This window comes from Heteronotia binoei, chromosome 18, assembly GCF_032191835.1.
Source record: "Heteronotia binoei isolate CCM8104 ecotype False Entrance Well chromosome 18, APGP_CSIRO_Hbin_v1, whole genome shotgun sequence".
NCBI lineage: Eukaryota > Metazoa > Chordata > Lepidosauria > Squamata > Gekkonidae > Heteronotia > Heteronotia binoei.
In genome coordinates, this window is record NC_083240.1 from 36,256,269 (window position 1) to 36,282,113 (window position 25,845).

Genomic DNA, 25,845 nt, shown 5'->3' on the forward strand with positions numbered 1-25,845 from the left:
TATATCTTGGGTGGTTATAAGCGGAAAACCGATCTAGAAATTGCATAAATACAATCTGGCTATGAGAGGAGTTGTGGAGGGAGGGATGCATGTGTAAAAGCATAAGTCGGCGTCTTTCACAGTGCCAAGAGGCAGGATTTTAAGGTAAGCTGGCTCCCTGCACTCAACCACAGGGCGTGCCTCCGGGGCTGGGAAAAAACCTAGCAGAGTTGCTGAGTCATCAGCCAGACGTGCCCTGGCACTGGGTGAGCTGGAGGTTTACACTGTCGGAGAGGAGGAGGAGGAAGACCCACCTCAGGCTCTTTTGTCAGCGCTCACGGTTTCCAAGCAGGCCTTGCAGATCTGTGATGCTTTCAGCAGCATGCCACCTGCCCAGCTTAGATGAGCCCCTCCTCCTGGGCTTGTTCTAGATTCCCATGTCTTTTGTTCCTGTTGCCCCCTCCTCAGAGAGACAGAATGCTTCAGGCGTCCCAGCACAGCCCCAAACCCAGCAGTGCTCAGGAGTTGTGTGAACAGATGCCTTTTGGAGGGCTGACTACAGGAAGGCAGGAAGGGACACACGATGGCCCTTGGCTGCTTCCAGCTCTGGTGTCCTTCACCTCTCCCCTCTGCCAACATTTAGAGTGTCATCTTCAGTCCTCATAGCTCAAGTGAACCTGAATAGACCAAGGGGTCCCTTTCCATGCTGTCTTCCTCTAGAAAATGGCCTGTCATGAGCCATACTCCATTTATTGGTTGTAAATTGCCTAGAGCAGGGGTGGCCAAACTGTGGCTCGAGAGCCACATGTGGCTCTTTCACACACGTTGTGTGGCTCTTGAAGCTCCACCACCCTTTTGGCTGGCTTGAAGAAGGCATTTCTCTCTTTAAATCACTTCCTCAAGCCAAGCTAGCCAGCGGCTTGGAAAATGCATTTAAAGTTAAAGTTGCTTTCTTTCCACCTCTTTCTCCTCCCTCCTCCATCTATTTTCCTTCTTTCCTCCCTCCCGGCTCTCAAACATCTGACATTTATTCTATGTGGCTCTTACGTTATGCAAGTTTGGTCACCCCTAGCCTTAACCCTTACATCGTAGGGAACAGGAGATTCATAAACTGAATATAAAAATAAAATTAAAAAATACACAAGGGCAGGCTTCATTCTCAGCTGGGGCCTTGCTAGGTAAAGCTCCGTTCTGTCCCCTTTAGCCTCTGCCTGTGGATGAACAACTGCCTCGCTGTTTCCTCTCTGGGCAAAGGAAAGCACACCACTGGGAGACCTTGTTGTGTAAAGGTGAAAAAAGTACCTGCCAGACTAGTCGTTGACCAGCCTTGCTGTTTGGATGATGCTGGGAAGGACAGGATGTGAGTCAGGCACCTCTTTGGACAGGCCACAGATACCCACTGCTTCCCTAGGAATCCTTACAACACACAAGCCCTCCCTCTCTTCCTCTCTCAGTGGCAGAACGTTCTGCCGTCAACATAAGAACCTGCACGGAAATTTCTGCAAATGGCCCCACTTTGGGCTAGCCAAGTACTTACGGTGGCAAGAATAATGGGGGGCTCGTTAACAGATTTTGGTTCAAGAAGCCATTTAATTTCATAATTTTTGCTGCCATTTTTTTTTTAAAAAATAAATGTGTAGGCATATAAGCAAGCTTGGAAGCCAGGAAGAAGCAAGCTGGGCTAAAAATTCATTTACCACCACTGGCTAAGTGGCTATGATATTATGGAGTGCTCACGAATATTCCAGCTGCTCAGGAGGGAGACGGCAGCAACAGAACGCTAATCAAAAAGTACAGCTTTTGTGCGGGACGATAAAGGTCAGTTTGAATGGGATGGGAGGACAAATCCTCCACCCGGGGCCTAGGAACAGAATGTGCTAAGTATGGCTGTTGGGGATGAAGGTGCGAGGTGAAGCAAGGAATTCTGAACAAGGTGGCCAAAGGAAGCAGGAGGCAATCGGTGGAGATGAACCGACCGACAAGGGATCGCACAGAAGCGCAAGAGCTTTTGAGTTTCATTTAACTCTTTGGGGAGAAAGTTCAGTGAAATGAAAACAGCAGCAGCGGAGGAAGCCTCAAGTGTCGCTCACCAGAAAGACGTGGTCAAAGATCTGTGTGGGACTGTCCATCTGGCCGAGGATGACGATCATCTCGTTGTCGATGAACTCCTTGAACTCCCGGAGATTGCACGCCATCTGCATCTCCAGTTCTGTCCGGATCTGCAGAGGGAGGGAGAGAAGCTGCTTTGAGACTGCCGGCTGGACCACCTGGATGCTCTCCTTCTTCACTGGGTCTCTCTACCTGCTGTGGGTGGCCTAATATGCAAAGGAGCTCCTGCTAGAATTCCACCCCTGCTAAAAGGGGAGGAGATCTTTATGCCTAGAAGTTAGCTCTAGAAGGCTCTGAATTGCTGATCGGTGCACTGCTTGGAAGCCAGGAAGAAGCAACACAACTGTTTAGGTGCCAGTGCTGAAAACAATGTCGGGTGGTGCGTTATGCCCCTGCCTGTCTGCAGCATGCCCAATAGTGCTGAACAAGAGGCCAGCAGCCGGCCTGGACTCACCTCCTTGGACGTGATGTTTTCCAAGTCTTTCTGCATCATAATCTCCCTCAGTTTGGTCTTTATCAAGCGCTCCGTACGTTCTCGCTCTGTTGGGCTGAGGGAAAGAAGAGGAAGTGGAGAACAGTTCTTCAAGTCAGCTTTTTCATGCAGGCAGACCTCTTAGCTCTAAAGATCCTCTGCCTCCAAACCCACTCCACACTGGGAAACTGCTTCAGCCCGCCTGGCCTACGATTATTTCTGGGATTTTTTTCTTTAAACCAGCACCTTTGATGTACATGAGCCTCTCGCAGACTGATAGGAGATTAGAGTCACACATGAACTAAGTTTAGACATTTCAGTGCAAATGGTAGTGTTTTATCTGGGGTGTACCACTTCAGGCTTTAGGTAAGGGGGGAGGAATGCATGTGTGAATATTCCCCTGAAGTGGAAGAACAACATCCTAGCTCAAAGAAAAAATATCCCTGCTTCTGCCACATGCTAGTTTTCTGTGTGCAGGGAAGCTCTCTTTCGTACCGGAGAATTCAAGCATGGAATGCCACTTCTTCCCAGACGGATGTGGTACAGTCTAGAACAAGGGTGGCCAAACTGTTGCTCAGGAGCCACATGTGGCTCTTTTACATATATTGTGTGGCTCTTGAAGCCCCCACTATCCTGTCGGCAGGCTTGGGAAGGCATTTCTTTCTTCAAATCACTTCTCCAAACCAAGACAGCCGGTGGTTTAGAAAATGCATTTAAAGTTAAAGTTGCTTTCTTTCTACCTCTACCTCCCTCCCTCCCTCCGTCCTTCCACTCTCAAACATCTGGTGTTCCTTTCTTGGGGCTCTCAAACATCTGACATTTATTCTATGTGGCTCTTATGTTAAGCAAGTTTGGCCACCCCTGGTTCTGCTGTACATTTGAGAGGCCTGACTGTTCCAGCTCTCTGTGTGTACACATGTGTGGACACAACAGGGTAAGGGGAGCGGAAAGAGGCAAGAGCACCTAGGGAACAAATGCAGGGGATTTCACAGGCCCTGCTAGTTTGGAGACTCTGGGTTATGCTTTTCACCTGCGTCCGGCCATCCAAGGGGAGAGGACAGCTTTGTCCTCCCTCAGCAGAGACCCTAAAGGGGGAAATCCATTGCCCCCAGGCTATTTCTGAGCTTCTAACCTGCCATTTATGGAATCAGATCAGCAGGGAATCCCAAAGGCTAGCCAGACTGCAGAATGCCCAGAGTTTGCAGGGAGATAATTGACCCCGTGCTTGCTCGTCCCTGCACAGGATTGGCCAGAGTGCACGAGAGCCTTTGCCACCCCAGCCAATCCCTCCCAGCGCCTCTGCCCCGCCTCCTATTACCTTCCTTGGAAAGGTAACTGACTCTGCGCCTCCTTATATGGAAAGCTGAACAGGGCAAAAAGCCGTGGGTGTGTCCCAGTCGCCTCTGGCCTTATCACAGGCTGTAGAAAATAACTGAGCCTAATCAGCAAGGAGGGCACGTCTCACGGCAGCTGAGAGAGTTCGTGTCTCACACACTCTTGGTGAAAACTGCCATGATAGGATAGGAGTAGGGGTCCGACAGCCAGCCAGAGGGGAAGTGTACAAGCGGAACATGAAAGCAACAGCGTCTGGTGTCCAGAAGTTCTATGTTGCGGTTGCCAGGCTTCTAGTCGGTGAGAACATAAACACTGCCTGGCTGGATTGGACCACATGAGTGGTATCCTAAGTGCCAGCCTGGCACCTCCAGGATGCAAAGGAGAAGCTGCCCTCCACCAGTAAGAGCCTGTTTGGTGTAGTGGTTAAGTGCGTGTACTCTTATCTGGGAGAATCGAGTTTGATTCTCCACTCCTCCACTTGCAGCTGCTGGAATGGCCTTGGCTGGTATTAAAGATGCCATTGGATTCAAACTTTGTCTGCTGCTTCAGATCCTAACCCTAACTCACTACAAAAAAGCTTTGTTGATACCTTGTTGGGGGGCGGGAAGCTTTGTTGGTTTCAAAGGTGTCACTGAACACAAATCAAGAGCCAGTGCATGAACGGAATTCTAGCAGGAACCCCTTTGCCTATTAGGCCACACACCCCTGATGCAGCCAATCTCCCAAGAGCTTATAAAAAAGAGCCTTGTAAACTCTTGGGAGGATTGGCTACATCAGGGGTGTGTGGCCTAATACGCAAAGGAGCTCCTGCTAGAATTCCACCCCTGAATGCCGCGCTAACCAGAGACAGACCTCGCATTTGGGCCAAAGCAAGGCCAGAACTTGCGGCAACCAAAGCGCCAACGCAGCAACAGAAGCTGGCACAATTTATTTATTCGGGATTTATATATCCCGCCCTTCCCACGAATGGCTCAGGGCGGCTTCCAACATTTAATCAAACATAAAATTTAACCAGTTCGAGTATAAAACAATTAAATATTTAAACAATTAAAACCTTAAAAAACAGAGTAATTCAGTTTCCTGTAAACAGATGGCTGGCCAGTTACAACATGTTGTTATCCTTGCTAAAGGATAGGCTAGGTATAGGCTAGCCGGAAGAGGGTCGTCTTACAGGCCTTGCGGAATTGCGTCAAGTCCCGCAAGGCCCTCACCTCTTCCGGCAGCTGATTCCACCATACGGGGGCCATAACGGAGAAAGCCCTTTCCCTGGTGGCTTTCAGACGAGCTTCTTTTGGCCCAGGGATTGTGAGGAGATTTTGTGTTCCTGACCTCAGTGCTCTCTGGGGAACATGTGGGGAGAGACGGTCCTTCAGGTAGGCAGGTCCCAGGCCATATAGGGCTTTAAAGGTAATAACCAGCACCTTGTACCGGACCCGGTATATCACTGGAAGCCAGTGCAGAGTCCGAAGACCCGGCTGGATGTGTCCCCACTTTGGAAGACCCAATAACAGCCGGGCCGCGGCATTCTGCACCAGCTGCAGTTTCCGGGTCCGAGACAAGGGCAGCCCCATGTAGAGGGCATTGCAGTAGTCCAACCTTGAGGTGACCGTAGCATGGATCACTGTTGCTAGGTCGTCGCGCTCCAGAAAGGGGGCCAGCTGCTTTGCCCGTCTAAGATGAAAAAATGCGGACTTGGCAGCAGCTGCTATCTGAGCCTCCATCTTTAAGGAAGGCTCCAATAGCACCCCCAAGCTCTTGACCCTGTCCGCCGCCATCAGCGGCGCACCATCAAAAGCCGGCAGGGGGATCCCTCTCCCCGGGCCACGGCGACCCAAGCAAAGGACCTCTGTCTTCGTAGGATTTAGCTTCAGCCCACTCAGTCTGAGCCACTCAGCCACGGCCCGTAGTGCTCGGTCAAGGTTTTCCAGGGCACAGACAGGCTGGCCATCCATCAGCAATCCTGGATCTACTTACACATCTGTGAAGAGGGCGGGGGAGTCCGGCCGGTGGGACTGGACATCTTGCATGGCATTCCACTCGTTGACCGAGGACTGATCCGAGTTGATGTGGCTCTCATAGTAACTGACCCAGGTGAGGAAAAGGCTCCCGGGGTAGTAGTTATTGATCCGGGCCACTTCGCAGGCTTTGTGAAGGCTTTGAAGGGCGGACCTGAGGAAGGAGGGGAGACACGGTCAGCAGCTGCTCAGTCCCTGGAGTGCAACAGAAGGGCACAGGGTACTGTAGCACAAGGGCAGACGACTCTCCAAAATGAATCACAAGAAGCACGATTTCGAAAGACATGTGCACATCCGAGTGAATGCAACAGGGCTTAAAGGCAGCAGGGGCATGACTCAGGACGAGCAGACCTTCTGGTACATGCCAAAGGTACATCCAGTCTGGCGTTCTGCTTCCAGGGGCAGCTGGTCAGATGCCTCTGGAAAGTCACAAGGAAGGCAGGAAGGCAACAGCCCTCCCCAGCTGTTTGTTCTCGGTATTTGCTTCTCAGAAGGAGATGGACATCATCTGTTCCAACAGGTTTGTTTTCAAAAGCCATCTAAGCCTTGCACCCAGTGGCCTGGAGTTCCATAAGCTTAATACGTACTATAGGAAAAAGTACAGGGCGTCCACACGAAACTTTTACAACTTTGAATAAATACAGCTTCCAAATGGAGGCACTTAACGTAACCGTGTTGTTGTTTTTTCAGTACGGTGAAGCAACTCGGAAAGTTTATTACAACAGCAGCAAGACCCAGGTTTCAGGTGACTAGATAACTGAATGATGCTACAACGGAAGATCACAGACACTGTTGGAACAGCTGATGCAACCTACAGAGTTAGAATATTGACTTAATATCCTCCAGGCAACGGTGGGGGGGGGGGGCTCATGTTGAAGTGGAATGTGAGTAACTGTATGTAAAAATAAGCTCTCAGATGTTCTATATCAAGGGTGTCAAACTCATTTGTTATGAGGGCTGGATCTGACATTAAGGAGACCTTTTCAGGCCGGGCTATGTCAGGCTGGGCCATGTGTGTTCCTGTTTAAGATTAGGTAGCAGAGATATAAACTTTATAAAAGACACAAACACAATTAAAGATTTTTTAAAACTTAAAACACATTTAAAACATTAGCACTCGTTGCTTAAAGGTGCTTTCTTTGCATCTCTCCCATGAGATCCAGGGAACTGGGCAAAGGAAGCTCTGGCTCTTTCCTTTCTACCCCAGGGGGACCAAGAGGGAGGGAGCCTCCGCCAACAGAATAAAGAGAAGCTTGGCTAAGTAGCTCTACTGTGCGATTGAGAGGCCTGTCAAAGCAAGCTCTACCTCCTCCCCAAGGGAGGAGCCTCAACCAATGGAGAAAATAGAGACTTTGCTCCTGTGCGACTGAGTAAGCCTGTCAAAGCAAGCTGTGATGCAGAAGGAAGCAAGAGAGAGGGGAGAGGAAGCAGACAACAGCCAGTTGCTTGGGGGCCTTATAGGAGCCCTCTGGAGGCCTGATTCCCCCCCGAGCCACATGTTTGACACCCCTGTTCTATATGATAAAGCATATGTGTTTGTATTCAGTATTTATGGTGATTCAAAGCTGTAAAGATGCTAGATTCGAGTACTGTAGCAACAAGAGTTCGGGGTCTAAGCTTTCACGAGTCAAAGCCCCATTTTGTCATTTATGCTCAGTGTGACAAAAGGAACTTCGACTTTCGAAAGCTTAGACCCCAACAATTTTGTTGATCTCTGAGACGCTACTGGACTGGAATCTGTCTGTTCTCCTACAGACCGACATAGCTCCCCTTCGGAAACTAAAGTTATAAAGGGTTCATTTGGACGCACTGCACTTCCTTGTGTCTGCACCCGGTGTTCCTGCCAGTCAATCAACTCTACGGGGTGTTTCCCCCCACCCCCACTATCCAAACGCACACTGTAGTGCACACTTTTCAGGAACCCTCATCCACCGTACCCACTTTTCTCACTGGAAACCCCCCTGGTGAGCTGCTGACGGATGCCGGTAGCTCTTTGGGTACAGTCTGGAAGCTGATGCACTATGTCACCACTTAAAATAGGGCTCTCTAGCTGCAGCAGCCTCCTGAACCGCTCCAGGGACACGACTGCATGCAGTTGTCCACATTCCACTCTCAGAAGCCATCATGCCCAAGCTCGCCGCTCGGCGGGGTTCAAATCTGTCCAAGAAGCTGGCTTCTGCAAAATGCTTTTGAGACGCTTTCTAATAAGAGGAGGCATGAAACTGCTCCTATTTCGAGACTCTTAACTTGCACAGTGACCTAAGGAGGCCAGGCTAAAATAACCCCATCTACCTCACCCCCACCCCCACCACGTTTCCAACCTAGTGGTAACATAATTCTGCAGTGCAAAGGAATTGCGAGTCACCAAATGGACTAGCAAAAAACCCCAGGAACAAGGACTGCCCTACAAGGAAAAGAAATCTACCCAGGCAGCCAAGAATATGAGACTCAAGGAGTTTGTTCTTCACAGGGCCTGAGACACACAGTGAGACCCTGGCCAGGGGGGCCATCTGCTCTTGGCCCTTCTGAGAGTAGCTCATCCTGCCTTGCTTGGGAGGACCTCCCCAGAGGCATCTGCTGGCTGTAGCCCGAGACTAAAGGATGTGATTCTTGGCAATGGCCTGTGAAAGGTCTTCTTACCACATGGCTTGCACCGAAACCGGCTTGAAGATGTGCACCCTGTTGTCCGTAGAGACGCTGAAGCCCCTTGAAAGAAGAGGAAAAGAGAACTGTAAAGATGGGACAGAGGGGCTGTGGCTCAGCGGTAGAGCATCTGCTTGGCATGCAGAAGGTCTCAGGTTCAATTCCCAGCACTGAGGCAACAAGGGATGTGAAAGGCCTCTGCCTGAGACCCTGGAGAGCCGCTGCTGGTCTGAGCTGACAATACTGACTGCGATGGATCAAAGGTTTGTTTCGTTATAAGGCAGTTTCACCTCTGTGTGTGTGTGTTCACAGGCAAGAGGGTTGACTGGCAATCAGGTGGCATTCCCACACTGGAAGAGGAGAGGTGGAATCCAGCCCCAGGCTTGGCTTTGTGGCCACTGTGGCAACCCCCTTCTGAATTGGTTCTCGAGGACTGTCACAGAGACATGGCTCTAGAGCATGGGTGGACAAACAGCAGCTCAAGAGCCACATGTGGCTCTTTCACACATATTATGTGACTCTTGAACCCCCCCCCCACTTCCCCATTGGCCAGCTTGGAGAAGGCATTTCTCTCTTTAAATCACTTCTGCAAGCCAACGGCTTAGAGAATGCATTTGAAATTGCTTTCTTTCCACCTCCCCTCTATCCCACTCCCCATCTCCTTTCCCTCCCTCCCTTCCTTCCTTCCTTCCTTCCTTCCTTCCTTCCTTCCTTCCTTCCTTCCTTCCTGTCTTATGGCTCTCAAACATCTGACATTCATGTCTTACGGCTCTCAAACATCTGACATTTATTCTGTGTGGCTCTTATCTTAAGCAAGTCTAGCCACTCCTGCTCTAGAGTGCTCTGATTTCCCGCAAGCATGTAGGAAGAAGAAGACAAGGTCATCTTCTCCCCAGGGTTCAAAGCTCAGTGCCAACTGAACGGCACTGTTTCCAGCGGCAACTACCGGCAGAACGACTGGGCTTGGTGGAAGGAGTTTGTGGGGGGGGGGCATCAGGGAGGAGGACAGAGGCTCAGAAGCATCTATTGGATCACAAAGCGGCCCTTACCCGTCACCATCCAGATGAATGAGGGCGTCGCTCCAGAGCGGCAGGACCAGCCCCATGGTGCACATGCTGCTGCAAACAGGAAAAAGCAAAGTGGGAAGAGAAACAATGAAGAGGAGGGTTTTAGTCATCTGCAGTAAAGGTCACAGAGGTGTGACCACCAATCTGACCTCTTGCATATTCCCAGCTCTTCGCCTACAGGACAGGGGGATGTTGCCGGGGCAGGTTTCTCAGTCCCCCAACCTAACTGGCTTTCAACACCACCCATGTCTCCAAAAAATGTTCATTTCTGATTACTCACTTATTTTCTACCGGGAAGCAAGAAGTTGGTGGTAGGCCAGGTACTCTGCCCCCGAGTGGACTGCCAGCACACTCCATAGCCACATCTGGCTCTGCTCCTTGCCTCTGGAAAGCCCCATTTGGCCCTGGGTTCCCCAGATGCTGACCTCTGTCTAAAGCCCCCTCTGACACCAGGAGAGCTCTCCTCAGGGTGCTGTGCATTCTGGGATCTCACCTCCAGCTCCAAAGCACAGAAAGGGGCACCGATTTCTACAACAGGGGCCTTCCCTTCAGTGGGCCATGATGATATGGGGCAGTTCCACCAAGGAAGCCTGCATGCTGCGTATCTGATGCAGTTTACAGAAGCTTTGATTACCAAAGTTTCGCTAATTTGACAAAGCCTCATACATGCAAATCTTGGGCCGTGCAGCTTCAGAATGACCAAATGTTCACCTGCGCCTAGAAAAGTAGCATATCAGAGAGAAAGGTTCTTTCCCCTCTTGGTGCTAGCTTTCTAAGAAACCTAAAAAAGGTTATTATGCAATTAAAGGGCCAAACATTAAAAACAAACTGTATAATATAAACCAACATACATGTATTTATTATAGAAAGCTAAAACCATTTAGGGGGCCATCATTAGCCTCTATCCTATGTACAATCATAAAACCACAACGGGAACCCACGTAACTTAACTTGACGTGTTTCGACCTAGACTGGTCTTCAGAGGTCAGAAAAGTAAGTACACATATTGGCTCATAATACAGAACACAATAAACTAATAGAACAATGCTGGACCACAAGGAAATTTAATGAAGTGACAAAGGCTTAAAGACATTCTCGAGGCCTCTTATTCTACAGCCTTATGTCCTAATCAAGGGCATACATACTGCATCCAGTGTCTTCTTGTATGCCACATGGTCCAGAATTGATCAAGGCAGGTGTAAGGCCAGAGCCTATGTGCCAAGAGTCATGTGCTGCTCTTTAGGTCAGTACATGCCTAAACTACATCCTCTCCAGGGCATGAAGGTTTTTCAGAAAAAGGCAGTCACTCACCTTGCTGCTGCCTCTGCCAAATAGGTTGTGCAAGTCTGTGCAACTCTGCAAAAGCCTGCAACACCTCCTTGGCTAGGGGCAATAGTGGGACACGGCTTTTTTTTTTTTTAGCAGGAAAACAGTTCTGGCTGGCTTGATGCCAGGGGGTGTGGCCTAATATGCAAATGAGTTCCTGCTGGGATTTCCTACCCCAAAAGCACTGCGTGAAACAATGATGTCAGAGGCCGTGGCCTAATATGCAAATGAGTTCCTGCTGGGCTTCCTACCCAAAAAAGCCCTGCGTGAAGCAATGGCAGAGGCCGTTGCCTAATATGCAAATGAGTTCCTGCTGGGTTTTCCCTCCCCAAAAAGCCCTGCATGAAACAATGATGTCAGAAGGTGTGGCCTAATATGCAAATGAATTCCTGCTGGGCTTTTTCTGTTAAAAAAGCCCTGGTGGGACAAAAACTTGTACACGTATATCCTAATCCTCTTACACTTTCAGCTCTTTACATTGCCTCCTTTCCAATTTCCAGGCCCAGGCCCATTTAGCCTTCTGGTTCTTCTCTGGAAATGCAGCAGTTACTAATTCTTTTGTTTTTCCCTTTCAGATTCCCAATGGCATTGTTTCAGTTGTGCAATTGAACCGCTGAGGTCTCCCCAGCATTGTTGGGGCCACTGCCAAAGGGTTAACACAAAAGAAGCAAGGTGGACAAGGACCAAGGCCATCTGCTTGGCAGATAACTCTCCCCCCACGGAGAGCTGCTCAAAGCTATTTGCGCGGAGCAAATGAGATGAGCTCATGGAAAAAAGGCACCTCTCTGAAAAGCCTCTCCAGGGGCTGGGGATATTTTTAGGGATGCCCTCCGCCCGCCACTGCCATCAAAGCCCCCGAGCGGCAACAAAGCTAAACCGAGTTTCTAAATGCCGAGCTGGTCCCAGGGAAGGGAGGCGGCTCCAGCAGAGGAGGGGTTTAGCTGGAGATCCAGACCAAACCAGCCCCTGGTTTCCCCCGCAGGGTGCTCAAGAAACCAGAGAGACAAGGCCATTCGCCCTGTCGTCTGGCAGGTTCACAGCCAGGATCGTGAGAGTGCTTTCCAGCCACTGCTGGTCCCTCCCTGCTTGCTGTCTCCCAATCTTTCCAAGGCCAAAGAAGTCCTTGGGGGTCCAGGCCACAGCTCTCTATGTCCCGGCAGGCCAACACAACTCTTTTTCCTTTTTTGTAGTAAAGCAATTTTTATTTTATTTCAGGCAATACATTCTGAAGGAACAGCATTCAACTCTTACTGCTTGCTACCCTGCGGTGCCTATGATAGCCAGGAGTGTCCCACCCTTACTGCAATCCTCATTCATAGTGATGCGGGCCCAGGAGTCAAACTGCTGGAAGCTCATCTCTCTCTCTCTCTCTCTCTCTCACACACACACACACACCCCAATTTTCTCAAACAATAGGCAGTTCCCTCCATCATCGCAGCCGTCCCCTTCCAGTGCATCCACTGTGCGAGTTATCCCTTCCTTCTTTCCAGCATCTCTGAATTTTGGGAAAACTTGAGGTCAGGTGGGAGGAAGAAGAGGCTGGTGTGAAACAAGGCCGTCTAGCGTCCACTTAATCTCTAGCTTGTGTCTGCCGCCCACCCCCTTCAGCCAGCACCCTTGCAGGTTCTGCACGATCCAGTCCTTCTCTTCCGCCTCCCGCAGAACTTTCTCCAAGATACAGTCCTTCTCATCCCTTACAGCAGAGGTGGCCAAACTGCAGCTTGGGAGGCTCTTTCACACATACTGTGTGGCTCTTGAAGCCCCCACCACCCTATTGGTCAACTTGGAGAAGGCAATTCTCTCTTTAAATCACTTCTCCAAGCCAAGCCAGCTGGCATTTTGGAGAATGCATTTAAAGTTAAAGTTGCTTTCTTTCTACTTCTCTATTTTCCTTCCTTCCTCCCTTCCCCTCCCTCCCACATCTGACGTTCATGTCTTGCGGCTCTCAGACATCTGGCTTTTATTCGATGTGGCTCTTACGTTGAGCAGGTTTGGCCACTCTGCCCTATAGCGTGAAGTCGAGCCAGTTCTGACTGGCACCCTTCTAGTGCTGCAGCCCCCTTGGATCAGTTCTGCCTCCATCTCAGCCAAGGCTAATGCAACTCTAACCGCTTTTTTCTGCTGCCTCTTCACCAGGGGAAGAGGCTGGCAGGAGGCCCCACACAGCAAAGCAAACCTATTTCACAGTGGATCCAGTTTCCATGGTGGAGAAATGCAGTCTGTCAGTGTCGTTCCCCATTTCTCTGGGAGGGCCAGCCAGTTGCCGGCTTGAAGCCACTGTTTCAACAGCTCCCCAAACAGCAGCGTACTGCCTTTACATCTTTACCCCAGGTCACTGCAATGCAGAGATGAGGGTGTCAGACTAGGATCTGATAGACCCAGGTTCAAATCCTCACTCTGCCACGGAAGCTCGCTGGGTGACCTTGGGCCAGTCCCACGCTCTCTGCCTGACCTACCTCACAGAGTTGGGGCAAAGATAAAAGAAGAAGAAGATATTGGATTTATATCCCGCCCTCCGCTCCGAAGAGTCTCAGAGCGGCTCACAATCTCCTTTCCCTTCCTCCCCCACAACAGACACCCTGTGAGGTAGATGAAGATATTGGATTTATATCCCGCCCTCCACTCCGAAGAGTCTCAGAGCGGCTCACAGTCTCCTTTACCTTCCTCCCCCACAACAGACACCCTGTGAAGTGGGTGGGGCTGGAGAGGGCTCTCACAGCAGCTGCCCTTTCAAGGACAACCTCTGCCAGAGCTATGGCTGACCCAAGGCCATGCCAGCAGGTGCAAATGGAGGAGTGGGGAAGAGAAGGAGATTAACTGTGGAGGAGTGGGGAAGAGAAGGAGGTTAAAAGTGGAGAAGAAGAGAAGGCGGTTAACTGCTTTGGGTCCCAACGAGGAAGAGAGGTGGGGAATAAGTGAATAAGCGAATAGACTGACATACTAAACACTGTGCTACACTGTCCCCACTGCTCACAGTGTTCACCAACAGCTCACACCTCCCTCTTCTGTGTTGCTCGTGGGTCCTCGCTGACAGTTGGTACTAGCCCCAAGGGGTTTGGGTGCCATAGGCAAACTATGACTTCGCACACCTCCATAACACAAAGGGGGGGGAAGAGATAATGTAATAGAGAGGGGAGGTAACCCTCCAATATCAAATCTGACAGCCCTTCAAGTCTGGCATCCTAAGCAATTGCCTAGTTTACATAGATCAGGGGTGGCCAAGCTGTGGCTCGGGAGCCACGTGTGGCTCTTTCGCATGTATTGTGTGGCTCTCGGAGCCCCCACTGCCCCTTCAGCCTGCTTGAAGAAGGCATCTCTCTCTTTAAATCACTTCTCCAAGCCAAGCCAGCTGGCAGCTTGGAGAATGCATTGTGAATTAAAGATGCTTTCTTTCCACCTCCACCTCCCCCAAAATCTTCCTTCCTTCCCTCCATCCATTCATCTTGTGGCTCTCAAACATCTCGCATTTATTCTGTGTGACTCTTACGTTAAGCAAGTTTAGCTACCCCTGACCCAGACGGTCAGGCTGGCTCTGGGAACGTTCAAGCAAAGTCATACAACTCTTTCTGGATTGTTACAATTCACTGAATATAGACTTTCCTAGGCCGAGAATATGGTGCAGGGGCAGGCAGAATGGCAAGCTATGCTCTTCCACAAATACTTCCCATTACTTCCTAGACCCCAAAAGTCCAAACGGATGCTTATATGCTTAGTGTAGCAGTCTCTGGAGAGTGCTCAGGTAAGAGGCTTTGAGAAAGGTGGCAGAGATTACAAAGGCGGTCTCATCTTGCAAGCATGCTGGCTCTGCTCGAGCGTCCCATTTCATTTCTCCTCTTGGGAGAAACGAGCCAGCCCATTTGCTTTTCTGCACTGCTTTTAGGGTTCCTTTACAAAGAATACATTCTTCCACTTTTATTTGCGCATCTGCTGGCATCAAAACTTCATTAAAACACCCCAAACACCGATGATATTAAAAAAAATGAGGCAGAATGACCTTAAGGTCAACAACGGCACACAGAATCCCTCTCCAAAGAGCCAGATCAGCTCCATCTTAGCAAAGACCTTTGCATTCCACAAAGCATTGGGAGATGGTCAAGGTGTCCCCCCACCCCCAACATCTTTAATGCTGCAACTTTGACTCTTTCTTTGCTGCTCTTTTAATTGTTTGGTCTTGGGTACCATTCAAAAGACTGCAAAAATGATCAGAGCAGCCCCTTAGTGACTGCGGTATGTTTATTGGAGGGGGGGGGGGGAGTGGAGAGGAACAAAAAGTGCTAGATTCAAACAATGGGACGGGGGAGAGCAGAAAGTGCAAGCAAGCAATAAAATTTGGTGGATGTGACTTCTGCCAGACTGATTCTTGGGGCTGCCTGAGGTCAAGTCCCTGTGAATTCATTGCCTGGGATCAGATGTGGAGTGGTGGTTCTTGCTCGTATTAAGTTGAAACAAAAGGGGAAAAAAGTCTTGTGCAAGAGGGCGGTGAGGGGTGGTTGTACGTTGAACTTGCTTTTTTTTAAAAAAGGGAGCTGCTACCAAGTTTTGCGGCTCTGCTACTGCAGCTCAAACCACATCTGCTTTGATCTCAGTTCTCCTTTGTGTGACCCAAACCCACAACTCTCTGTTTTTGCAGCATTTCCCATTCCCTCGAGTCATATTCATTCCCGCTACATTTATATTATTTTTAGTGTTATTTTTGTGTGTATAGATGTCATTAAAAAAAAAGAAGAAGACCTTTCCTCCGTGTCTCAGCAGCAAACTAGCCGGGAACGGAAGAAGCAAAAGAGGGCAAAATGATGACCACCATGAAAGCAGAAAGAAACAAAACCCCTCTTCAAAATCGAAGGCCAATCAAGATTCAGCACCAGCTCAAATTTCATGGCTGGATTTCAAGGTCTCTTGGAAACGGGGCAACCCAAACTGTGCCCGATACACGCATCCCAGTCAACCGTCTCCAAGCGTACAGCGTACCTGTCATTGGACGAGAAATCCATTCCGAGGACAATGCTTTCCTCCGTGTCCTGCCGACCGTTGGTCGAGACCACGACCATATATCGTGTGCGGTTTTGATATGTGCTTTCCAGTCTTACAGCCTAGGAAGGAGAAAAAGAAGCTTATCAACAAATGCATGCTCCATATTCCACAAGCCTTGAACTGATGGAGGCACCACGTTCTAACAGCAACTAGATGCAGGAAAGAAGAAATCGAGAAGAGGAAGCCACCTTCCCCAATCCCTGCATCTTCACCCTAGGAAATTGCAGTGTGACCAGCTAAGTCAAAAGGTCAAAGGTGGTCCAACACCTAGGAAAGCTTTCAAACCTGCCCTGAGCTACAACAATCAACTCCCCCACCCCTTGCCGCAAGCTGCTCCTCCTTTGCCAGAGTGCTCCATCTTACTTTTGACTTTTCAAAAGCACTGGGTTGATCCTTGCAGAGAAACGGGCTGTATGCATAAGCCTGTCAAAGGAGTCCTGAAAAGCCTACAGAGGGAAGGCCTATGAAGACGCCCCCATATCTGCCTGCTGGCCTGTCTAGCTCAGTATTGCCTCCTTCGACTGACAGTGACTCACCATGGTCTGAGGGAGAGAAAGGTCTTGCCCGGGATCTGCTATGTGAGATCCTTTTCAATGACAAAAACTGAACCTGGTCCTCTACCCCTCCCTTTTTGGTTGAGTATTTGTGTATGTGTGCATGCCCCTAGTTTGGTGTAGCACAGCAGACTCTAATCTGGAGAACTGGGTTTGATTTCCTACTCCTCTACATACAGCCCGCTGGGTGACCTTGGGTCGGTCACGGTTCTCTCATTCAGTCCCACCTACCCCACAGAGTGTCTGCTGTGGGCAGGGGAAGAGAAGGTGACTATAAGCTGCTCTGAGACTCCTTTGGGGAGTGAACGGCAGGGTATAAAACCAACTCTTCCTCTTCTTCTACTGGGGCTTGGATGTTTCAGAAAGGTGGCTCTGCTTCCTGCCCCTGTGCCCCAGCCCTGATATACCTTGGAGGTCTTCCATTCAAGTACTTGCCAGGGTGGGGTCTGTTCAGCTTCCAAGATCTGATAAGATCAGGCTTGCCTGGGCTCTCCGGGTCAGGGTTAGCTCCTCTAGCCACAGCATATATACGCTCCCCCCCAAATAAAAACCCCCAGTCACTCAGATGCTCAGTGCAAATCCCATGGCAGAAAACATGATGCCCTAACCGAAATAAAAACACATTTAATGGGCGGAAGCCCTGCTCAGGCTTTAGCCTACGTTTGTGCCACGGGAGGCAGAATTCGGAAGCATGCATCAATAATACATAGTAATAAACTTAAATAAATCAATGAAAATATCAAAAAAAGATCTGCAGAACTTTTGCTAGGCACAGGCCATGAAGCCCCAGAACTCCCTCTCCGTCCTTGCTATTAAGATTCCGCCGTGAACTGTTCATGCTCTTTCAAATGGTTCTCTGACCCCATAAGGAACTGGCTTTTCCATTTCAGGTGGAAGCTGGAGTTCTCGGGATGCTGAAAGGTGACAGCCCAAATCCCCTTTGAGCACAGGTAAAACACACGGCTGTGATGATCTTCTGCAGCCTCATGCAATGTTGCCCACACTTGCAAAGTGCCCTCATGCACACTTGCAATGGCCATTGGCCATGTTGGATCAGGCCGATGGCCCATCCAGTCCAACACTCTGTGTCACACAGAGGCCAAGAAAACCAGGTGCCATCAGGAGTTCCACCAGCGGATACTAGAAGCTCTCCCACTGTTGCTCCCCCCTCCCACCCAAGCACCAAGAATACAGAGCATCACTACCCCAAACAGAGAGTTCCAACAATACACTGTGGCTAATAGCCACTGATGGACCTCTGCTCCAGATGTTTATCCAATCCCCTCTTGAAGCCTGCTATGCTTGTAGCCGCCACCACATCCTGTGGCAGTGAATTCCTTCTGTTAATCACCTTTTGGGTGAAGAAATCCTTTTATCTGTTCTAACCCGACTGCTCAGCAATTTCATGGAGTGCCCACAAGTTCTTGTATTGTGAGAAAGGGAGACAAGTACTTCTTTCTCTACATTCTCTATCCCACGCATAATCTTGTAACAGAAGGGACTGCATCTCTTCAAACCGCAGGTGGAAGATCACCTCGGGAAATGGCCCTCCGTGTTAAAAGCAGCAGCACGGGAGGCAACATGGGTCCGTGTGGGCAGGAGGAGACGTCTCTCTCTTTCTCTGTTAAGCTGGTTTTCTATCGTCATGGAGTTCTTCGTCGTGAAGGAGCATGTAAAGCTGGCCTTCGCAGCCTGTAGTCTCGCCTGGCCCAGCCCACTCTGCCACCTCGTTCCCTTGTCCCTTTGACCCAGGCACTCTTCGGAATCAAGGGAGCAAGTCCGTGGCACGCCAAGAAGAAGAATTGCAGATTTATACCCCGCCCTTCTCTCTGACTCAGAGCGGCTTACAATCTCCCATATCTTCTCCCCCCACAACAGACACCCGGTGAGGTGAGTGGGGTTGAGAGGCCTCTGACTTCATCAAGAATTTGTTATCCGGAGTCAAGCTCCAAGGGTACCCCCAGAGAATTCCCTCCAGCCCTTGACAAAACTGGAGGCCAGCTTTGCCTGACCTACTTCTGCTTCATCTCCTTTGCAAAAAAAAAAAAAGGCAAAACGGAGCCAAGTCTACAGAGGAGGAAACGGAGGCTGCTTAATAATGGAGCAGACAGACGACGGAAGTTGTGCCCCTGCAGGGGCCGTTTCCTTTCCTACTGACCAAGAATAGTTGGAGAAGTTCAGCGGGAGGCTGCTGGAGCCTCTGGCGAGGGCTGACTCAGCACCAGCAAGCTATATATGCTGGCCCCGACCCCCGGTGCGTCAGCGCTGACGTGGCATGCCAGGAAGCCTTCGTCACGCAGCGCAACCGGCTTCCAAGAAACCTGGCGGAATTTGACTTGTGCGAAGATGGCCCTGGGTGGAGTGCTGAGGTGCTGCAAGAGGCCGCTCCAGGAAGGGCGTGGCGTGGACAGGGAAGGCTTCTTCGGCAGACACGGCCTAACTTTTCCAAGCCTGCTGGCTATTTTCAAAGGATCGCAGATACATAAAAGATGGACTGGATAAACATCTGAAGCAGAGGTCCATTAGTGCCTACTAGCCACAGCTTATCGTTGGAACTCTCTGTCTGGGGCAGTGATGCTCTGTATTCTTGGTGCTTGGAGGGAGGTCAACAGTGGGAGGGCTTCTAGTGTCCTGGCCCCACTGATGGACCTCCTGATGGCCCCAGGGGGGGGGGGGTTGCCACTATGTGACACAGAGTGTTGGACCGGATGGGCCACTGGCCTGATCCAACATGGCTTCTCTTATGTTCTTATGTCTGGGTCAAGTGATGCTCTGTATTCTTGGTGCTTGGGGGGGGGGGGGGGACTGTGAGCGCTTCTAGTGTCCTGGCCCCACTGATGGACCTCCTGATGGCACCTGGGGGTTTTTTTGGCCACTTTGTGACACAGAGAGTTGGACTGGATGGGCCTCTGGCTTGATCCAACAAGGCTTCTTTTATGACCTCAGTGGGGTACAATGCTATAGAATCCATACTCCAAAGTGTCCATTTTCTCCATGGGAACTGATCTCTGCACTCTGGAGATGAGCTGTAATTCTGGGAGATCCCCAGGCCCCTCCTGGAGGCTGACATTGCTAGGGAGGACCCTGATTGTGAGCTCCCCCCAGAAATATCTGGCAAGCTGCAGCTGGAACCACAACGCAGAACTAAATGAAACTTGGGGGAGGGGGGGTCTGATCCAGCAGGGTTCTTATACCACATGGCCACCACACGGGAGTACCCAGTAGGGCATTCTGCTTGCAAGACAGTTTGAACAAAAAATGCAGACCAACGCTCATACACACACACAGTTCACTCCTAGCTACTTCGAGCTTTTTCAAGCAGCAAGAGGATTAGCTTAATCTAATTTGCTTTACTAAACCAATTTGGGTAGCAGCAATTAGCTGGGTGGTTTTGACACAGGATCATCCCTCAGCAAGGAGCCCAGAGCCAAACGGTCCCTCCAGTCCCATGGGATTTGGTGATCCGGTGAGAGGGTGGGGACAAATTCCTAGGAGTGGAAGCATTTCCTGCCTCTTCTTTGCTTTCCCAACTGGACTATCTTTTCCTGTCTAAGGCTGCTCTCCGTAGAGGCCTTGTTTGCCACTCAAAGTGGATCCGGGTTTGGTTTGGGTGGTTTTTTGCTTTGGTCTTTTGAACTCCAGCGTAATGTCATCCTCTAATCATCTGCCTTCCAGGTTTTCCTCTGTTGTGCTCTGATCTTTCCAAAGATCTTTTTGGAAGAAAACTCCCCCCCCCCCCCCCCCCCCCACAGTTCAGCTGTGTTTGCACACTGTGCGGACAGGAAGCCGCACAATTTTTGAATGTCCTGCAGGCAATCTGCACTGTTTTCATTGCTGGTACGGTAGCTGAGAGCTTCTGCGGTGCAGCGGTTAAAATAACTGGATCTGGGAGACCTGGGTTTGGATTTCCACTCTGGCATGGCGGCTCACTGGGTGACCTTGGGTCAGGCGCTTTTAGAACACACCCCCCCCCCCCCCGCAGAGTTGTTGTGAGAATGAAACAGAGGAGATGACGTTATAAGAAACTTTGGGTGACCACTGGGAAGAAAAGCAGGGTATAAATATCTAAATAAATAAATAGCTTCAGAAAGCTTCTCCCCCCAGCTGCTATTCCCTCCTCCTATATCACTGTATGCATGTATATATGCAGGGCTTTTTTTGTAGCAGGAACTCCTTTGCAGATTAGGCCACGCACCCCTGATGTAGCCAATCCTCCTAGAGCTTACAGTAGGCCCTGGTCTAAGAGCCCTGTAAGCTCTTAGAAGATTGGCCACATCTGGAGGGGGGGGGCGCTAATATGCAAAGGAGTTCCTGCTACAAAAAAGCCCTGTATTTATTTAATTATTTCAATTTTTAGCCCACCCTTCCCGTAGAAGAGGCTCAGGGCAGTTACATCATGTAGGCATATAAAACAACAACAGTAATTGCTATAGCAAGCAACCATTATAGTGCTATAACGCTACAGTGGTACAGAAATCACTGGTTGGGTTTTTTTAAGCCTTCCCCCCCAAACCAGTGGCACTAGGAAAACTACAGATACAGCTGCTCTTTGGATGCTCGGTTTCTGCTGAAAATGCCTCTGAATCCACAGCGGCCACAAGAGCTATGCAGAAAATCGTCACCATGTGGAAGCAACCGAAGTGAAAAACCACATTTTATTTTTTTACAAAAAGCGTGGAACCCAAGACGGGAAGCAAAAGATGCACAATGTCAACTCCCCGTTAAGCCCTGAATTACTAAATTTTATGGCCTTTGCACTTTTGTTAATCAATGGGGAGGGACGATGGCTCAGTGGTAGAGCATCTGCTTGGTAAGCAGAAGGTCCCAGGTTCAATCCCTGGCATCTCCAAAAAAGGGTCCAGGCAAATAGGTGTGAAAAACCTCAGCTTGGGTCCCCGGAGAGCTGCTGCCAGTCTGAATAGACAATACTGACTTTGATGGACCAAGGGTCTGATTCAGTATAAGGCATCTTCATATGTTCATATGTCCAATGAAAACCCTCTACAGAAATTCCCGAGGTTCATTTTTACAGAACCCGGGACACCCTCTATGCTACGATACTCTTCCTGCTTTTGACTATGGCTCAGTCTTTCCACCCAAAGCTGATCTGTGTTGATACCAGAGTGCTTCTCTACAGCTTTGTTCCACCTTAGCAATGTCCACACAGCCAGTATGGTGCAGAGGCCGGCTAGAACACAGGACCGGGAACAGGGAGAACAGGGTTCAAGCTTCCACTTTGCCATGAAGCTTACCAGGTGCCCGTAGGGGCCGGTCAGTCCCTTTTCTCAACCCCACAGACCTGTGAGGGTTGCCCCCACAATAAAAACGAACCCACATGCCACAGAAGCTCCTTGGAGAAAGAGTGGCATAAAAATGGACCCGACAGGTAAACCCAGCAAGAACCTCACTGCCTTGCAGGTTCAGCACATGGGAGTAGGCCAAGTAGGTGGCTGCCTGGAGGTTATTGGATTTATATCCCGCCCTCCACTCCAAAGAGTCTCAGAGCGGCTCACAATCTCCTTTACCTTCCTCCCCCACAACAGACACCCTGTGAGGTGGGTGGGGCTGGAGAGGGCTCTCCCAGCAGCTGCCCTTTCAAGGACAACCTCTGCCAGAGCTATGGCTGACCCAAGGCCATTTCAGCAGGTGCAAGTGGAGGAGTGGGGAATCAAAACCGGTTCTCCCAGATAAGAGTCCGCACCCTTAACCACTACACCAAACTGGCTCTCCTGCCCCCCACGCCCGCTACCTTCCTGACCTCGCTGAAGCTTCCCGAGCCTCGGGGAGCCTTGGCGAAGTTCGGGGCGGGGGGAGCCTAGCAGTGAGCGCTCATAGCCCAGCTCTAAGTGTGCCTGCTGCTATCTGGACCTCACCAAGGCTTGGGAAGCCTCAGTGAAGTTGGGGGGGGGCGGGGGGGCTGGCAGCATGCTCAGAGTCTGGCTTTGAGCACTCCCGCTGCAATCCTGACTTTGCCCAGGTTGGAGAGCGGGGGTCTGCCTGGGGCAGCAGAACCCCCCAGCGCCGGGCCTGCTGCCTTGGCATGGATCAGTCTTAGATGAGCATCGGATGGAAGCACGGGATGAAGTACAGGATGGGGGCTGCTCTCAGCAGCATCTGGGAAAGCTCAGCTCATTTGCTGGCGCCTGGTGGGCGTCCTCTCGTAAAAAAGCCACGACGCTGCCTTCCGTCAAAGCGGTCCGCTGCCTCATCCGCTTCTTGGACTGTCAGCGTTTCAACATCCTGTCACAGCTCTACATTTTTATAAGCGACTTGCGGGAGGGCAGAGAGGGGGTGCTTCTCGAGTAAGCAGAGGACACGGAGCTGAGGGTGACAACCAAACACCAAAGATGACAGCCGGGAGACAAAAACGATCTCGACAGGCTTGAACGCTGGGCCGAGAAGGACCGACAGCATTAATTTCAGCACAGGCAAATGTAAAAGTCTTGCATTTCTGTACAAAAAGCTCGACAGCGCAAGCGCAGAATGAGATAAATGTAAAGTCTTGCATTTCTGTACAAAAAGCTCGACAGCGCGAGCACAGAACCGGCTTGGCAGCAAGACCTGTGGAGAGGATCTAGGCACCTTAGCTGACCTCAAGCTGAACACGAGCCACCATAGTGACGTGGCTGCTAAAAATGCAAAAGGAATTTTAAGACTGCGTGACGAGAAGCCCAGGTGTCTGGATCATGAGACGCCGCAACTCTTTTCTCTGGAGGACAATGTCCAGTTCTGGCCACCACATCAACAAACTGCAGCATGCCCAGAAGAGGGGAACAACAAAAGGTCTTGAACCCAAACCTTACAAGGAAAGGTTGGAAGAGATGGGTGTGCTTAGCCTTGAGAAGAGAAGACTATGGGGAAACCTACATTGTCGTCAAATAGCTCTCCTATAGAAGATGGAGCCAATTTGTTCTCCCTTGACCTGGAGGGCAGGGCTAGAACCAACAGGTGGAAGTGACAAGGAAGCAGATTTCAGCTAAATACGAGGAGAAACTTCCCAACAGTAAGAGCTGTTCAGCGGAGTTCAACTGACTCTTTCGGCTGAGGTTCAGATGGCAATCTGTCAGGGATAGTGTTCCTGCACCTAGGCAGGGAGCCAAAGCACATGGCTTCCAAAAACCTGTCCAGCTCTAACATTTTATGACTCTACTCAGACATGCAGTGGTTCACCGGAGCTCCGGCACGGAAGACCACGGCAGAGATGCTAGGAGTTAAATTTGGGACTGTCTGCGTGCCGCTGACTCTTGGCCTGACTTTACAGCAGATGCTTGAGCTCTGAAATTGCCTTAGACCAAGTTAGACCATCGGTCCCTCTAGCTCGGCCTTCCTTGCCTGCTCCGACTGGCAGCAACTCTCCAGGGTCTCAGACGCAGAAGAGCCCTCCCAGACACCTGCAATGTGGTATCCTTTTTAGCTGGATGTGCCAGCGGCTGGATCTGAGGCTTTCTCCACATGCTCTTCCTGAACTATATTCTGATAACTCCTGCTGTGCAGTGTAGTCAACAGAGAGTCTCTCACCCAACTAAGATCTCCTCCAAGCCACAGGTTTGCTCTAAAATGCAGCCCTGGCCTAGATAGCCCAGGCAAGCCTAATCTCGTCAGATCTCAGAAGCTAAGCAGAAGCTAAGGTTAGTACTTGGATGAGAGACTTCCTTGAAATATCCAGTCGGTAGGCAGGGTCAGGCTCTATTCAGCCACCGCTATGAATATCCTCCAGGTCCCCAGTAGGGGTCAGTCACCATGACTGCCAGGTGCAAGCACACATAAAACCCCCCAAAATACAAAAAAACACCCCAAATATTAAAGTGCCCTGTAACACCTATCTAAGGATCATGTCATATATTCGTCGAGCTATAAGAAAAGCATGCTAGGCGGGTCCAAAGTCTATCAGTCACTCTCACGGTTCTCCCCCTGCCAAGGGAAAAGAGTAAATATAGCATCTCCAGAGATATTTGGCTTATGGGGATTACTGGTTAGCTGGAAAGCTGGCAGAGACGGGGAGAGCAGGTATGCCAGGACTGAGAAGACCCCAATGGATGGGTATGCCAGTATGGAGAATCAGTGCTCCGAGTGCCAGACAAGGATCTGGGAGGCCCAGGTTTGGATCCCAACTCTGCCATGGAAATTTGATGGGTGACTTTGGGTCAGTCACACACTCTCAGAGTAACCTAATTTACAGGGGTTTGGCAAGGATAAAATGCAGGAGAACAGAATGATGTAAGCCACTTTGGGGAGAAAGATGAGGTATAGGTGAATGAAAAATTCCCAATCAGAATGCTTTGCAGGCCTTTCCTCTGGCCTCCCACCTTTCCTCTGAAAGCCTAATCCTTAGATTTCAAAGGGCTTACAATCAAGGGCAGCAATTAAGGACAAAACCCGAACTTGTGCGCTAAATCCTTCCAAATTCTGCACCACGAAAAACTGAATTCCGACACCTACATAAATTATGAACCTATGCATCTGTTTTGCATAATTTCAGAAAGGAGCAAAGAGCTTTGTCTACTGCTGAAGTCCCGACGCTGCTTGAAAATGGTTCGACAGCGTGCTCTGCGATCTGCACACGAAGTCTCAAGAAGCAGACGCGGCTCCTGGTTTCAAATCTATCTCTGCCTCACAAAGAACTAGAAGCTTGGTCTTCTCAGGGCTCAATCAGACAAGCAGCTGGAGATCTATGCAGATTTCTAGAAACTAGTTTTCCCTTAAAAGCAGCTGCAGGATTTGTACTGGAACTATGGCACTGGGATGGGTATTTGTGCTTAACACCCCGCAACATTTCTTGGATACAAATTCCTAGCCGTAACCTTCTCCTACTCCTCCAGTCTTGATCCAGACTTGAGTCCCATGGAGCTATTTCCTGTGTGTGTGTGTGTTTAAACAATGTTAAAATCTGTTTTTGAGTTTCCCAGCGTCACATCCAGTTTGGATATTGCAGGAACGCAAAGAGGTCTGAGAAAGGAGTAAAAGCTCTGTGCAAGTACCAAGCACGATAAGCACCAAATGCCCATAGCTGCAATGGGTACAGTCAGGGCCTTTTTTTTTTTTGTAGCAGGAACTCCTTTGCATATTAGGCCACACACCCCTGATGTAGCCAATCCTCCAAGAGCTTACAGTAGACCCTGTTAGAAGAGCCCTGTAAGCTCTTGGAGGATTGGCTACATCACGGGTGTGTAGCCTAATATGCAAAGGAGCTCCTGCTATTAAAAAAAAGCCCTGGGTACAGCAACAAAAAGTTGAGCCCCGTGGTGCAGAGTGGTAAAGCTGCAGTACTGCAGTCAAACTCTCAGCTCACAGTCTGAATTTGATCAGATAGCCGG

The 25,845-nt window shown here is 50.0% G+C and overlaps 1 protein-coding gene across 4 annotated transcripts in view; it reads right to left on the reverse strand.

Annotated features, from left to right (window-relative positions):
• Positions 1–25,845, reverse strand: part of SSH2 (slingshot protein phosphatase 2) — a 182,669-nt gene that overhangs the window by 28,226 nt on the left and 128,598 nt on the right. For 2 of the 4 annotated variants that reach the window (XM_060259128.1, XM_060259125.1), the window contains 6 exons: positions 15,915–16,036; positions 9,603–9,668; positions 8,551–8,616; positions 5,870–6,064; positions 2,543–2,636; positions 2,070–2,198 (listed from right to left, as the gene is read on the reverse strand). In XM_060259128.1, the coding sequence (XP_060115111.1) occupies positions 2,070–2,198; positions 2,543–2,636; positions 5,870–6,064; positions 8,551–8,616; positions 9,603–9,668; positions 15,915–16,036 (672 nt within the window). Of the gene's footprint in view, positions 1–2,069; positions 2,199–2,542; positions 2,637–5,869; positions 6,065–8,550; positions 8,617–9,602; positions 9,672–15,914; positions 16,037–25,845 lie in introns of all 4 variants that reach the window. The other 2 variants (XM_060259127.1, XM_060259124.1) reach the window with 1 other exon arrangement.